This window comes from Eptesicus fuscus, chromosome 3 (genome assembly GCF_027574615.1).
Source record: "Eptesicus fuscus isolate TK198812 chromosome 3, DD_ASM_mEF_20220401, whole genome shotgun sequence".
NCBI lineage: Eukaryota > Metazoa > Chordata > Mammalia > Chiroptera > Vespertilionidae > Eptesicus > Eptesicus fuscus.
Window position 1 is genome coordinate 55,983,071 of NC_072475.1, and position 12,286 is coordinate 55,995,356.

The window sequence follows — 12,286 nt, forward strand, 5'->3', positions numbered from 1 at the left end:
GGAAAGCATTATAAGGAAGCCACAAATCATTCTCATCTTCTCAAAGGTTAGTACTGAGAGGACTGGCTTCTTGCTGTGGTAGGTACTGTAGATTTGCAGTGTGAGGCAGAAAACAATCCTCTGTCGCTCTCAGCCTCACACATCCCCCAGCCCTTTCCCTCACCTGCTCAGAAGTTTTGTAAAAGGCCACAGAGGCATTGACCAGTTTCAGCCGGTCTTCCATCTTCAGCATGAGCTGCTGCCAGTGGAGGGCCACCTTCTCCGCACATTCCCGGATGGCGTCTGCGTCGTAGTGGCCGGCCTGCAGCAGCGCCTCAGCTTTCTGCTGCACCTGCAGGGCGCTCTGGTGCGTCTTCTGCAAGGAAGTGGCATGAAAGAGGGACTGGGCACAAGGGGAGGAGAGAAAGGTCCGTGGGAACGACCCAGGCGTGGTATGGGAGGGGGTGGAGTGAGGCGTGAGTGGAAAGATGCAGAGAAGTTAAAGAGCTTTAAATGACTGATTCAAACATTTTGTCACCATGACAATTACATCATTGTTTAAAGCATATTTTTTAAAAAAGAAAATCATACATTTTCATTAACTAATTGCTCAGGTCCCTAACTCCTGTCCCTGCTCCTTTCTCTTCTACTTGCATCACTCTGGGTCTTAAAGACATTTCAGTGTCTGTAGCAGAGAAACAACAGTTGTGTATAAATCTGCTTTCTGACTGGCTCATACATTAAAGTTCCTTTTCAAATCTAATCATAAAACTGTTCATCATAATGCATCCCATTTTACAGATCGAATAAACACAGCTCAAAAAAAAAATCCCCATGTAACAGAAATCTGAGCCAACATGCAAACTTTTTAAACAGTAACATCAGTTGGAAAGGATTGCAGTAGAAGGAATAAATTTGGCAGATTAATAAAGCAGAAGAGTAGCATCTCACACCATCCCCTAGCAACCTCACCAAGGGAACCGAGCAGTACCGTAGACAGTTCAGCTCCACACATGATCCTCACATTACTGCATTATGTGCGCTTGCCTTTAGGGTAATGTGTACAGTAGAAGGTTTATGTTCTTATTCAGGCTCAATGTGGTTTGCATTCTCTGAGTTTACATTAACTGTAGGAGGTGGGGAGATCAGGCTGGAGGACTGGGTGGCCTCAACTGCTGGGATTTTTTCATCCCAATGTCGCAGTAGGAATTTGGCCTTTGCACTTTTAGGAAAGTGTGGCTCGGCTGGCAGTGAAAATGATCAGCTAGAAGCCCGGTAACGGACTCTGGAATTATTTCTGCCCTTCTTCTTGGGCAGCAGTGCTGGGACAGCCCCGAAGAGCACATCCTTTCTGCACTCCCTGAGTGTGAGGACAACCTCCCTCCTTTTCACCTCCACTCCCCCTTCACCTCATCCCACGCGGCAGCCCACACAGCGCTATTCATTTTCCCCAGTCTATCAACCACCTCCTGGCTTCCCTTCCTGGGCTCTGAAATCTGTACCCAGCGTTAGCTATGTCAGCACCACCTCCTCCAGCAGCCTAGGCGCCCTTATTCCCTTGCTTTGCCACCGAGCCTGCCTTCAAGCCTGATGACCACATCAGCACTTGGGTTCCTAATTGCTGAACGCAGCTGGAAAAAGTAAACGAATGGGCTGAAACGACCCGCTATAAATCCGACCTGCTATAAATCCCTGGTTTCTTTCTCTGTTTTACTTATTGGCAGCATTTTCTTTTCCTGTCTCCTAAATGTAGAGGTACCCCAAGGCCCATCCTTTTTTTTTTTTTAACTTCTGCAGAGCTCTTATCTATTTCCTTGACTTCCATTTCTCCTCTTTGTAAACAACTCCCCAGCCTACATCTCTCACCTCAACACCTGACCCTTATCTTTGTCTTTGGCTCTGAGGGGAAGCTGCCTGCCACACCTCGCACCCAGGTCAGCAGCACCGATTGATTCAGTGGATCTGTCTGTCTGCTCACGTTCGTTAGTCGCCCACAAAGATGCATTCTCAGTGAAGGAGAATGAGGGTTCCCTTCCTAGAGAGAGGAGGAGCCCTCACCAATAAATGGGAATGTTTTCACTGTCCTGTCAGAGCCTCCACCTTCCTCCCAGACATCTCCTCAAGTTCTACATCTAAACGAAACTCCTCCTCCCTCTAAAACAGGCCTCCCAGGGCACTTTCCAATTCTGCGGACGGTGCCCTCCTCTCTGCCACCTAACATCACAATCTCATCATCACCTTGTCTGCTGCTCCTCACCCTGAATCCCAGTCCAGCCCTCACCACCTCCTAAGTAGACTGCTGTGCTGGTCACCCACCTAGTCGTCTTGCCTTCCATGTCTACTCATTCAACCCCTCCCCGACACTGCTGACAGATTCATTTTTTGTAGTAGAAAGTGCTTAGGTTAAGTGACTTCTGATGTCCTTTTCAGCTCTAAAACTCGAATTTTATGCTATAAACCTCTCTCCCTTCTTTCAATTAAAAAGTCTTCAGTAGTTCCTTCTTTGCTAGAAAATTTTAAGCCCAAACTTCAGACCATGTCATTTATTTTTATTTATTTATTTGTATTGATGCCAGAGAGGAAGAGAGAGGGGGAGAGAGATAGAAACATCAGTGATGAGAGAGAATCACTGATTGGCTGCATCCTGCACACCCCCTACTGGGGATCGAGCCTGCAACCCATGTGCCCTTGACCGGAATCGAACTTGGGACCCTTCAGTCCACAGGCCAACACTCTATCCACTGAGCCAAACCAGCTAGGACCACCATGTCATTTAAAGCTTCAAAATGTGGCTCTAACAACTTCCATGCCATTACCACCTACTATTTCCTTACAAACACGCTTTGAAAACACACCATACTCTTTTTGGTTTTGCTACCTTCAGTCTTCCTGCCTGTAATGATCACCCCTTAAGCCAGGGGTCCCCAAACTTTTTAAACAGGGGGCCAGTTCACTGTCCCTCAGGCCGTTGGAGGGCCGGACTATAGTTTAAGAAAAACTATGAACAAATTCCTATGCACACTGCACATATCTTATTTTGAAGTAAAAAAACAAAACGGCAAAAACACCCGCATGTGGCCCGCGGGCCGTAGTTTGAGGACGCCTGCCTTAGGCTCTCCCCACCTATGTTCCAGTCGCTCTTTGACACTCCTCTGACCTCCTTCAAAGAGGCCTTTCCAGACAGCCTGAGCCTCACCAAAAACTACCCTCTTCTGAACTGTATCAGTCCTCTAACCCTTGGCTGATTCTCCTTACTTATTCTGTGAAACTCTCAGGCAAGGACTATTTAAAAACTCACCTGAATAGCTGTCATTTAACCAGGTGTGTACTCTGTGCTAGGCACTGTGCTTATGCATGTTCTTTTCTAGTTCTCATGACACCACCACAGGTAAATCTTACTATTCCCATTTCACAGATTAAGAAACGAAGGCTCAGGCTGGTTAAATGACTTGCCCAAAAATGTACAACCAAGGAAGTGATAAAAACAAAAATAAGATTCAGGTTTGATCTATTCCCAAGCCTATGTCCTTTCCACTATATCACATCACATCTTGAGCAATCGGAACAGTATCTACATCTACAGTGTCTCATTTAGAGGAAGGGTTCACCAAGTGAACATTTAGCAATTACGATAATTATCTGGTCCCCTCAGTATATGAAACCAGCATATAATTGTCATCATGAACCTGTTATTATGTCTTTTTCTCCGACAGAGGAGGAATAACTTTAATTTTCCTGTAATTTATGCTATGTAATAAATCCTCTTGTTTATCCTAAAATTCATTATCATGTAATAGTCCTGGGAACCCCTTCCTCCTCTAATTTCCAAAATGACAAACTCTTATGTACATGACATATGACAACCCTTGCATTGCTAGGTTTGAGTAATTATTTTGCATTTATTTCTTCTCTTTATCTAATCCTATTGGTTGCTATATCTTTAAGACATGGATTATCAAAGATGTTAATATTTAGTAGCAGAACATGGAAGAAAATGGAACCATATCAACTGAATTTATTAACCAGTTACAACTACTGGATCACTATTCCTTAACTAAGTCGGCCATAATGCTTAAGCTTGAAATGTGTAAGAGGATTTCAAATAAAAATGGAATTTAAAATCAAGCTTTTCTTTATGGTGTTCACAGTCCTTGAAGGCCCATCAGCCACACATCTTGGATACGAATACACAATAATCCAGGTTTGCTGATAAAACTATGCTTCTGGGCACTGTCTACTACTCTCTGTTCTGAACGGCTCTGGGGAGGGTTCCTGAAACCGAGGCCACTTCAGGTAAAAATTCTGACCTCCTTTTGTGGGACCAAAACCTTCCAACTGATGAGGCCACCCAGGCGAGGGTGAGCAAATCCTGGTTTGCCCAGGATAGTTCTGTATGTGCCTGTTTTCTGGCTTAGTTATAAATATTTCCCTCCTTCACTCTTAAAAATGTCTCTTTTAGCAATAAATTACATGGTCACCCTACCCACAGCTATTTTCTTTTCCTTTCTGGAATCCAGGGTTCCTTCTTAGGGCCCAAGAAGTCAAATTATGCTCCTATCAGCAATCATTGTAAAGGCTTCCAGTAACACCAACAGAATGGGTTAAGCCAAACCAGACTAGTTAGATCGGCTTTCAAAGTGCTTAAATCATCCATGGCATATTCCCCCCATGCAGAACCTGCTGTAAACGGACATGTTTAGAGAGAAGCACAAGGACACCTGAAGGAGGAGTGTACGTTGAAATTCTGGTTCTGTTCTCATCATTATTCTAGCCATGCTGCAGACCCTGCCTATCCTGCATTCCCAAGATCTTCCAGAAATCCTATCTGCTCTGCCATGTCCTCCTGAAACCATAGGCAAACTCTACAAGGGCCTCTATGTCAACATCAATTCCAAGAACATCTGACCAAGTTGCACCCAAGCAATTAAGAGACATCTATGCTTAGTGAGCCTTCATTCTGTAAGGATGCAGTGGCATCTACCACAAATTAACACATGATGCATATGCAAGTCATGTCAGATTTAGTCATTTAGATAGCGTTGCAAATGCATTTACCCACTATTTTCCACTAGCTCACTGAGATGCTCAAGTGTGTCATGACATTCGGTTTTACTTTCCCAACATCTGATTAAGGGACTTAAAATTTAATTACCTGCCAGGCACATAAACCTTCACGTGCAATATAAACAAGGAGGAGGTATGGCCAAGAGCTGTTTGCTCCTGCCCAGCATCCCTCCCGGCTCAGTGGCATTCCTCCGGTCTGACTGGCAAACCTTCGTTCTCCACACTGCTCCTCTCCCTGGGCCTTGCCCACTGGATGCCTCATTCTTGACTATAGCCCCAGTCCTGATTTTTTCTTTACGGTAAATAGTTCCCAACCTCTCATGTGTGGGCATGCCAGTAAAATGCAACAGAGACAGCTAATGATAATAAAACTTCTCTCTTCTGGTTAGTTCTTCCTCAGAAAATTATCTGTGCCCATATGGTGTGGGTAACATACAGTATATTTTACAATCTTAAATCCCAAACAGTATCCTGGTACTAGCAGCTGTTCCTGAGAACATATCAGAAATCTTACAGAAACATGCCATTCACGTTCATGCTATTTTTACATGTATAAGATGGTTTTTAGGAAATTAAATGGTTGAAATCAATCAACCACTAGTTTAAAAATGAGTGGCAATCAACTCGATTACTGTATTAACCATATACTTATTGGCATGAACAGTTAAAATTGTATCACTGCTGTGGAAAATTCTCAATAACAATAACTTTCTGTAGAAGATAACACTTTTCATTTCTAACACACTCAGAAGTGGGTCGAAATTTATTCTGAATCACAAGTAATGAATGTCTTTGACATTTTCCCTCTTTATCTCTTTTCCCATTGGTACTGAGCTTATTTTATTTTTAATATCGTTCCCATGTCTCATTTCCTACTATTTTCCCCAACATCACACTAAAGCAATCAGCTCAAGTCTCTTTGGGAAGGATAATGTTCTAGCAGAAAAGATCATTAAAGGTATTATTTAAAGCAAGATAAGACTTATATTAAATGATCGTAAGTGCAGTTTTATTTTGAAGCAGCATCACTGAACAACTACTCTCAGTGGAGCAACCCATCCAGCGCTGTCTGCCCCTGTGATCACTGTTCTTGTAAAAAGGCCGAATCTGACAATGGAATCAACCTTACATGTAAACTAATCGTTGAACATGGAATCCTAATTTACTAATGACTCTTTCACTTGTTCATCCTCAATTCTGTGTGACCTTTACATTTCTCACATGGTGCATAGTCCACAATGAATAAAAAACTCAATGCACCAGGGGCCTTGAAGGTCAAAGGTACCAATTAGAAAGAAAGCAAATCGATGTTTGTAGTGTGAATACTTGAGTTCTAAAACCAGGCCTCCTTGCGGGGGCGGGGGGTGGGGGGTGGGCGTAAACCCTGCATTGGCTTCTCCATCAATTCCTGGAGAGTAGGGAGGCCCCCTGGACCATTTCACTGGAAGAGTGATGGCTTAGTTACATAAAGGGACACCCACATATGAGAAATCGTCCCACTTGAACCACAGAACAGAAAGGGGAGGGGAGGGCGGTGCAGCCAGATGTGGGTGTTACCTCGATGGCCAGTTGGAACTGCTCGTGCTCCCGCTGCAGCTGCTCCGCTTCAGACAAGGAGCTGGCGTTGACCAGGCTGGCATTCAGCATCGACTCCCCATTTCGGATCCATCCCAGGACCTAGGGAGTGGGACAGGAGCACAGGTGAATGGCCTTCGCAACTTCCCCAGAGCTGTGGCCCTCTCTGATGGGCCCTTCAGTCAGAGAGCTCACTATCTGCCACCCACAGGCCGGGTCTGGGTGATTAGATTGGTCATCTTCCTCATCTTACCTGGCACCCTGTGCCACAGGGCACTTACTTTAAGGACCAACCTCATTCCCAGCTTCATATATTCTTTCCTACCTTTATCAGGCCTCTGTCCCAATTTTCTCACCCACTTAATTTAAACATTACTTTATCTGACGGCATTGTATGTCCATTTCTGAAGTTCCTCCTGGAACACAGAATGGTATAAACAAACTCCCTCTGTTGGTACCCTTTTCTTTCTGAAAGACCCATTTTAAATAGTAATAACGTCTTGAAATCTACCAACCCAATCACTCCCATGAGAAAGGACCTCTTGCTCACCTAGCACAGCCGTACGGTTTTGCATGTACCACCTTCGTGGCTCTCACCTCGGGCTGCCTTTGGTCAATTATTCCGACCTACGTTTCCTTTCTCCCCTTAGAAGGTAAACTTCCAGAAGAGCAGAGTATTGTATTAGTCACAGTTTCATCTCGTATAGTGCCCAGCACAGTACACAGCATATGACCAATATGGAGTAATGCTTTTGAAAGAGTGAGGGAATATCTATGACAAACATCCAGGTCACACCTAAGGAGTGGGTCCAACCTCCTATGCCCTGCAAATAGCCAAGGTAGACAGGCTTGGGCTTTGGCAGGTAAGCAACCCAAAGGAAGGAGGAAGGAGGAAGGAGGAAGGAGGAAGGAGGAAGGAGGAAGGAGGAAGGAGGAAGGGGAAAGAAAACAAGCAAAATAGTGTAAATAACCCATACACGGGAACATTAGAAAAAGGGAGAGTAAGGGATAATTGATTTAGAGGCTATGACTCAGCTGGGTAAAATGTATAGGTCACCTTAATTAGTTCTCAGCGAGGGAATCTTAGCATAGAAGGAGAAACAGCTGACACCGTCTAGAGAGTCCTGGGTGACATGGGCATGTGCAATCACCCAGCTCATAGTGTTAGTGCGAGTAATCACACTGGAAGAATCAGGCCTGGGAAATCTACCTTGTGTCTGGTCACCAGCAAATTGCCAAATATTTTCTTTACTAGGAAATCTGAGAGTTTTACTGGAGAAAAAATACTTTTGAAATGTCAAAATCAGTAAATACCATGTATCTGTCACTTCAACACAAACAGAAGTCACCACAATCTGTTTCAGAATATTATTTTCTCCTCTCAACTTCTTCATGTTAAACAATTAGAAAAATACTAAGCCTGGTCTCCTATGCCATATCCCTCATGGACATTTTGCAAATTTCCTCCTCGGGCAGAAAACGACCGGTGCCATATCGTGCATGGGTAACTCGGGGGCAGAAATCCCGCTGAAGCAGGGCTATCTGGATTGAGATGTTAATTTATGGCCGGTCTGGCAGATTGTGGATGAGGTACAACTATTGTACAGCAAACAGTTGCAGGAAATAACTGCTCAGAGTGTATGTGTGAAATCTCCGATGCCACTGGTGGACTGTGGCTGTCTGGCTCGAGGGGCGAAGACTTCCCAAAGCTGCCTGTAAGTGTGGGTGCAAGCATTCATGCATCGTGTGCTCCGAATGCTTCATCTTTTTGCAAAATGGAGCTCACAATGTACATTTCTGAACTATGTAGTCCTTCTGCCATGATTCACTGCATTTTGCTTGGTTCAAGATTCATCTGAGGGTGTCAGAGAAACATTTTCTCCACATACATCACAAACCGATGCTTGAGGGGCAATTTGATTCCCTCTGGGCCTCCTGAGGAGATATTCCTCTCCAGTTTCAGCCAACTGAAGCATCAGTTGTAGCTGTGGTTGTGGGATCCCCATTTACCAGCTTTTCCATTTAGAAATATTATGGGCTCCAGCCTTTACCTCTTTCATTAAATCATGCCATATCTTTGACATCCTTGCTCACTTTTATTTCCCAAACACTATTTATAAAGGCATTGCAGGACTTTAAAGTGGGAGACTTGATTTTAGGAAGATAAAAAATCCATGGCAGTTCATAGCCATGCTTCAGGTTCAGTCAGGGTGGGACTGATCCCTATGAATGAGTTAGTCCTAGAAGCAGAACTGAGATAGTAGAGAAAGAGCATAAAACCTGAAGTCAGCACTCCTGGCTTTGTTACTAACCCTCCGAGTCTGTTTTCTCATCTGTAAGGTTAGGATAGCAGTACCGTCACTCTCTGTGTCAGGGTTGATGCAACATAGCAGGACAATAGTGGTGGTGCTCATTTTTAGTTCTGGAGCAAAGCTAGGTAATGCTATGATTCTTCATTGGTACCTCTCACAATGAGAAGAGAGAAAGTCTGGGAATATTAATTTTTGTCCCAGTATTTGTAGCATTTATTGGCATACTCTGGGCCTCCTAATGTTAAGTAGGTGTCTTAGCTGTTTTGTTATCATTCTTTGTACTCTGATTAATGACAATTCTTGTTGGTGCAATTCTCTATTACTATAGTCCTTAGGGTTCCTGGTTCATAAAGATGGTTATTTATTCTCCAGTGAGCATCCAATTGAGTGCAAGGTAGTAGAAGAAATATTATAATAAAAATGAGAAAGTGTTGGTTCTACCAATCTTGAGCTGTGTGAGTTTGGAAACATTTCATCTCTCTGAGGCTCAGTTTTATTTTCTGTAAAATGGTAACCTCTTGCTTGCCTAAGTCACAGGGCAAAGATGAAATAAAATAATTAATGGACAAGTACTTTGAAAACCATAACATATAATCCACCAAGTGAACATTTTATGTTGACCAATCATTGAGGCAACAGTTTACCTATAGGTTAGATGATCTTTGAAGGTCACTTTGAGCCCTAACATTCCACACTTCTTTCAAAATTCTGGGACGGCCCCTATAACCATAGTACACCAGAGAATGTAGCTTTGCAGAAATGAGGGACTGAAAGAGTATGGTTTCTTGGGGACACCGTCAGAGCTGAGCAAGGGAACGGAAATGGAGATCTATTGCTTCCTCAGGCCAAGAAAGCACAGCTAACTGGGTTAGGAGACTTGTTTAGTTAACTGGATGTGGATGTCCACAAACAATGAAGCCATCCAATCTGGGCAGGTGGACCCTGCCACCACGTAGGCTGAGGAAGCTGCTGGTACATAGCTCTGTTCTCTAAGTCATGCTGACAATAAATCTGTGAGGTTGCACTCAAAGCCACTGACTCTGAGGTCTGCGACTGCAGATATCATCACGAGGCACAGCCACTTCTGAAACTCCAGCCACAGGACAATCATCAGCCCCTCAGAGGGTAACTGGGAGCCTGTCATGTTTTCAATGTTTCTTAGTTCTAAAGATTCATGATGTTTGAGACGGTATAGGTTCATCCATCGTGGTTTTACAGGCCATGACCACGTGTCTTCTTCATTATCTCCACTTGGACAGAAATGGATAGAAATGGATAGTGGTTGCCTCTTTTTTGGATTTACTCCAACTCTTTTCTAAGTTCTATGTATAGTGAACCCAATTGAACACAGTATTCTCAACAGGAATATGAGAACAGCATAATATTTTTCTCCTTTGTTTTGAATGTCCATCTTGCTACTATGCAAATTTTGGCCAGTATTTGGTCCATAGGGCTAATTTAAGTCAATATCGTTAGTAGACAAATACATGTGGTATCTCTCCCCATTGCTTAGAGCCCCTAAATCTTATAAATCCATTTTGGCCTATTTTCTGCTAAATGCACTGCTCTTCAGGAATACATATGGAAATTCACTTAGTTTTATGCCCATTAAATAGGCTATTCAGATCTTCCTAAATTATCTAGTAAATGTGAGGTCATCCTTACCCGAGTAGCAATTTTCCTGGAAAGCAATCAGAGCATTCTGTGGGGTCTCAAGAATAATCTGAACGACTTTTCTAGAAGAAAGGGAGCATGTGGGTGGTCTGGAGCCCTGGACCATGGGCTGTAATCAGGAAAGTGGTTTCCCTTTAAGACTCAACATTTTTCTGGAGGTATTTGGGCCATTTATCTTACATACAAAGTCCTAGGTAATCCCTCAGGGGAAAAAATCAGTTGCATTAACCAATTTCCTTTGTCCTGAACACTTGAAAATAATTTTCAGTCTAATGTCTGTGGCATCGTCCCCCTCAAAGCTTCAGTTTCATGTAACTGTGACGTAACAACACTTAAGATTATGATGGCCACATCTCAACCTTTCCTCTCTGAGAGCTCTAACGACAGAGCGGTATAATAACACATTGTTGTCCTCCCCTTTTCTGTCCCCATTGATGGCATTTCCATTAAATGTCCTTTTTCTTTTATTCTTTTCTTCTTTTGAGAGTATATTAAAAAGAAAACTCTGGTTTTCAAGCTGGTGTCTAAATGTAGCCCCACTGATCAATACTGACATCTAAATTAACTCCCTCTTTCCAAGGGTCGACAGCTTCCTAATCAATATTTCCTGCTTCACCAACTTCCATCAAATGCAAATGCCTGCTCTGAACAGGATCAGACAACTCTCTAGAGAAAGAGTGTTACATTGACAAGGAAAACAAGTCTGTCTAATGAGGCATGGTGGCTGGACCGAACAGCAGTCCCCTGTCACCCCCAAGGCCGCTGTCCTTTGCAAAGGCCTTCACAGTTTCCCTAAATTCTGATGCGAGCAATCCAGCCCCATTTGGAACTCCAATCCCACTGTGTGTCATTCTGAGCATGGGGAGAGACGGGGTTTCCTCAGCCCCATAGGAGGATTCTGTTTTGGTTCTCCAACTCATACAATGCTGAATGGAAATGTATATAGATATTCATCAAGCCTGAATTACTCATAGATAGATGTTTCACTTTCCCATTTGACAAACTGTGTTATCATCATCCCAGCTCCCCATTCTATACAGGATGTATACTTGGAGGATGAACATTCATTTCCATTTTCATATTAGTCACACACAAAAACATAATTAGGGTGTTTGCTCTACACTGTTAATGCTGGAGCAAAAAAATAAATAAATAAGTAAAAAAAAACAGGAACAAAAGCAAAAGTAGATTCATTTCAAAGTCAAATAGGGATAATTTTCATCTGCTCTGTTTTGTTCGGATGGTCGTCCCTGCCACTGTTCACTGACAGGAATAACAGCATGCAGAGCAGAGGACTCCCATGACCTCTGGAGCCCGCTGAGTGAGCGGGTAGGTGCCACCTCGCTGCCAGGTGTAAACCACGCCTGCCGGCGATTCAGTGTAATGCTGCAGAGGCCAAGAAAACCCGGACTGCATTCTGCTGCAGGGCTTCTTTCTCTTTCCCCCGAAACCGCAGGGTGGGCATGGGGTCTTGCAGAGGCAAATTGTAGGACCCTGAATTTAGGAGGCCTGGGTTCAAGTTTTAGCTTGAGTTGGTCAAGAGGCCCTGGGAGCACTAATCCTATGGTACCTCAGTTTCCCCATTTGTACAGTAAACATACACCACTTCCCCCCATGGCTTGTTCACCTATAATGAGATCACGAATGAAAAAAATACTTCTCATACGAAAAGAAAGTACTAT

The 12,286-nt window shown here is 43.6% G+C and overlaps 1 protein-coding gene across 6 annotated transcripts in view; it reads right to left on the bottom strand.

The window, feature by feature from the left end:
- KALRN (kalirin RhoGEF kinase) overlaps positions 1-12,286 on the bottom strand; it is a 664,115-nt gene that overhangs the window by 268,492 nt on the left and 383,337 nt on the right. For 4 of the 6 annotated variants that reach the window (XM_028131137.2, XM_008155509.3, XM_028131142.2 and 1 more), the window contains exons 16-17: positions 6,601-6,720; positions 164-382 (exon numbers count right to left, since the gene is read on the bottom strand). In XM_028131137.2, coding sequence (XP_027986938.2) covers positions 164-382; positions 6,601-6,720 — 339 coding nt within the window. The remainder of the gene's footprint in view (positions 1-163; positions 383-6,600; positions 6,721-12,286) is intronic. The other 2 variants (XM_054713909.1, XM_028131144.2) reach the window with 1 other exon arrangement.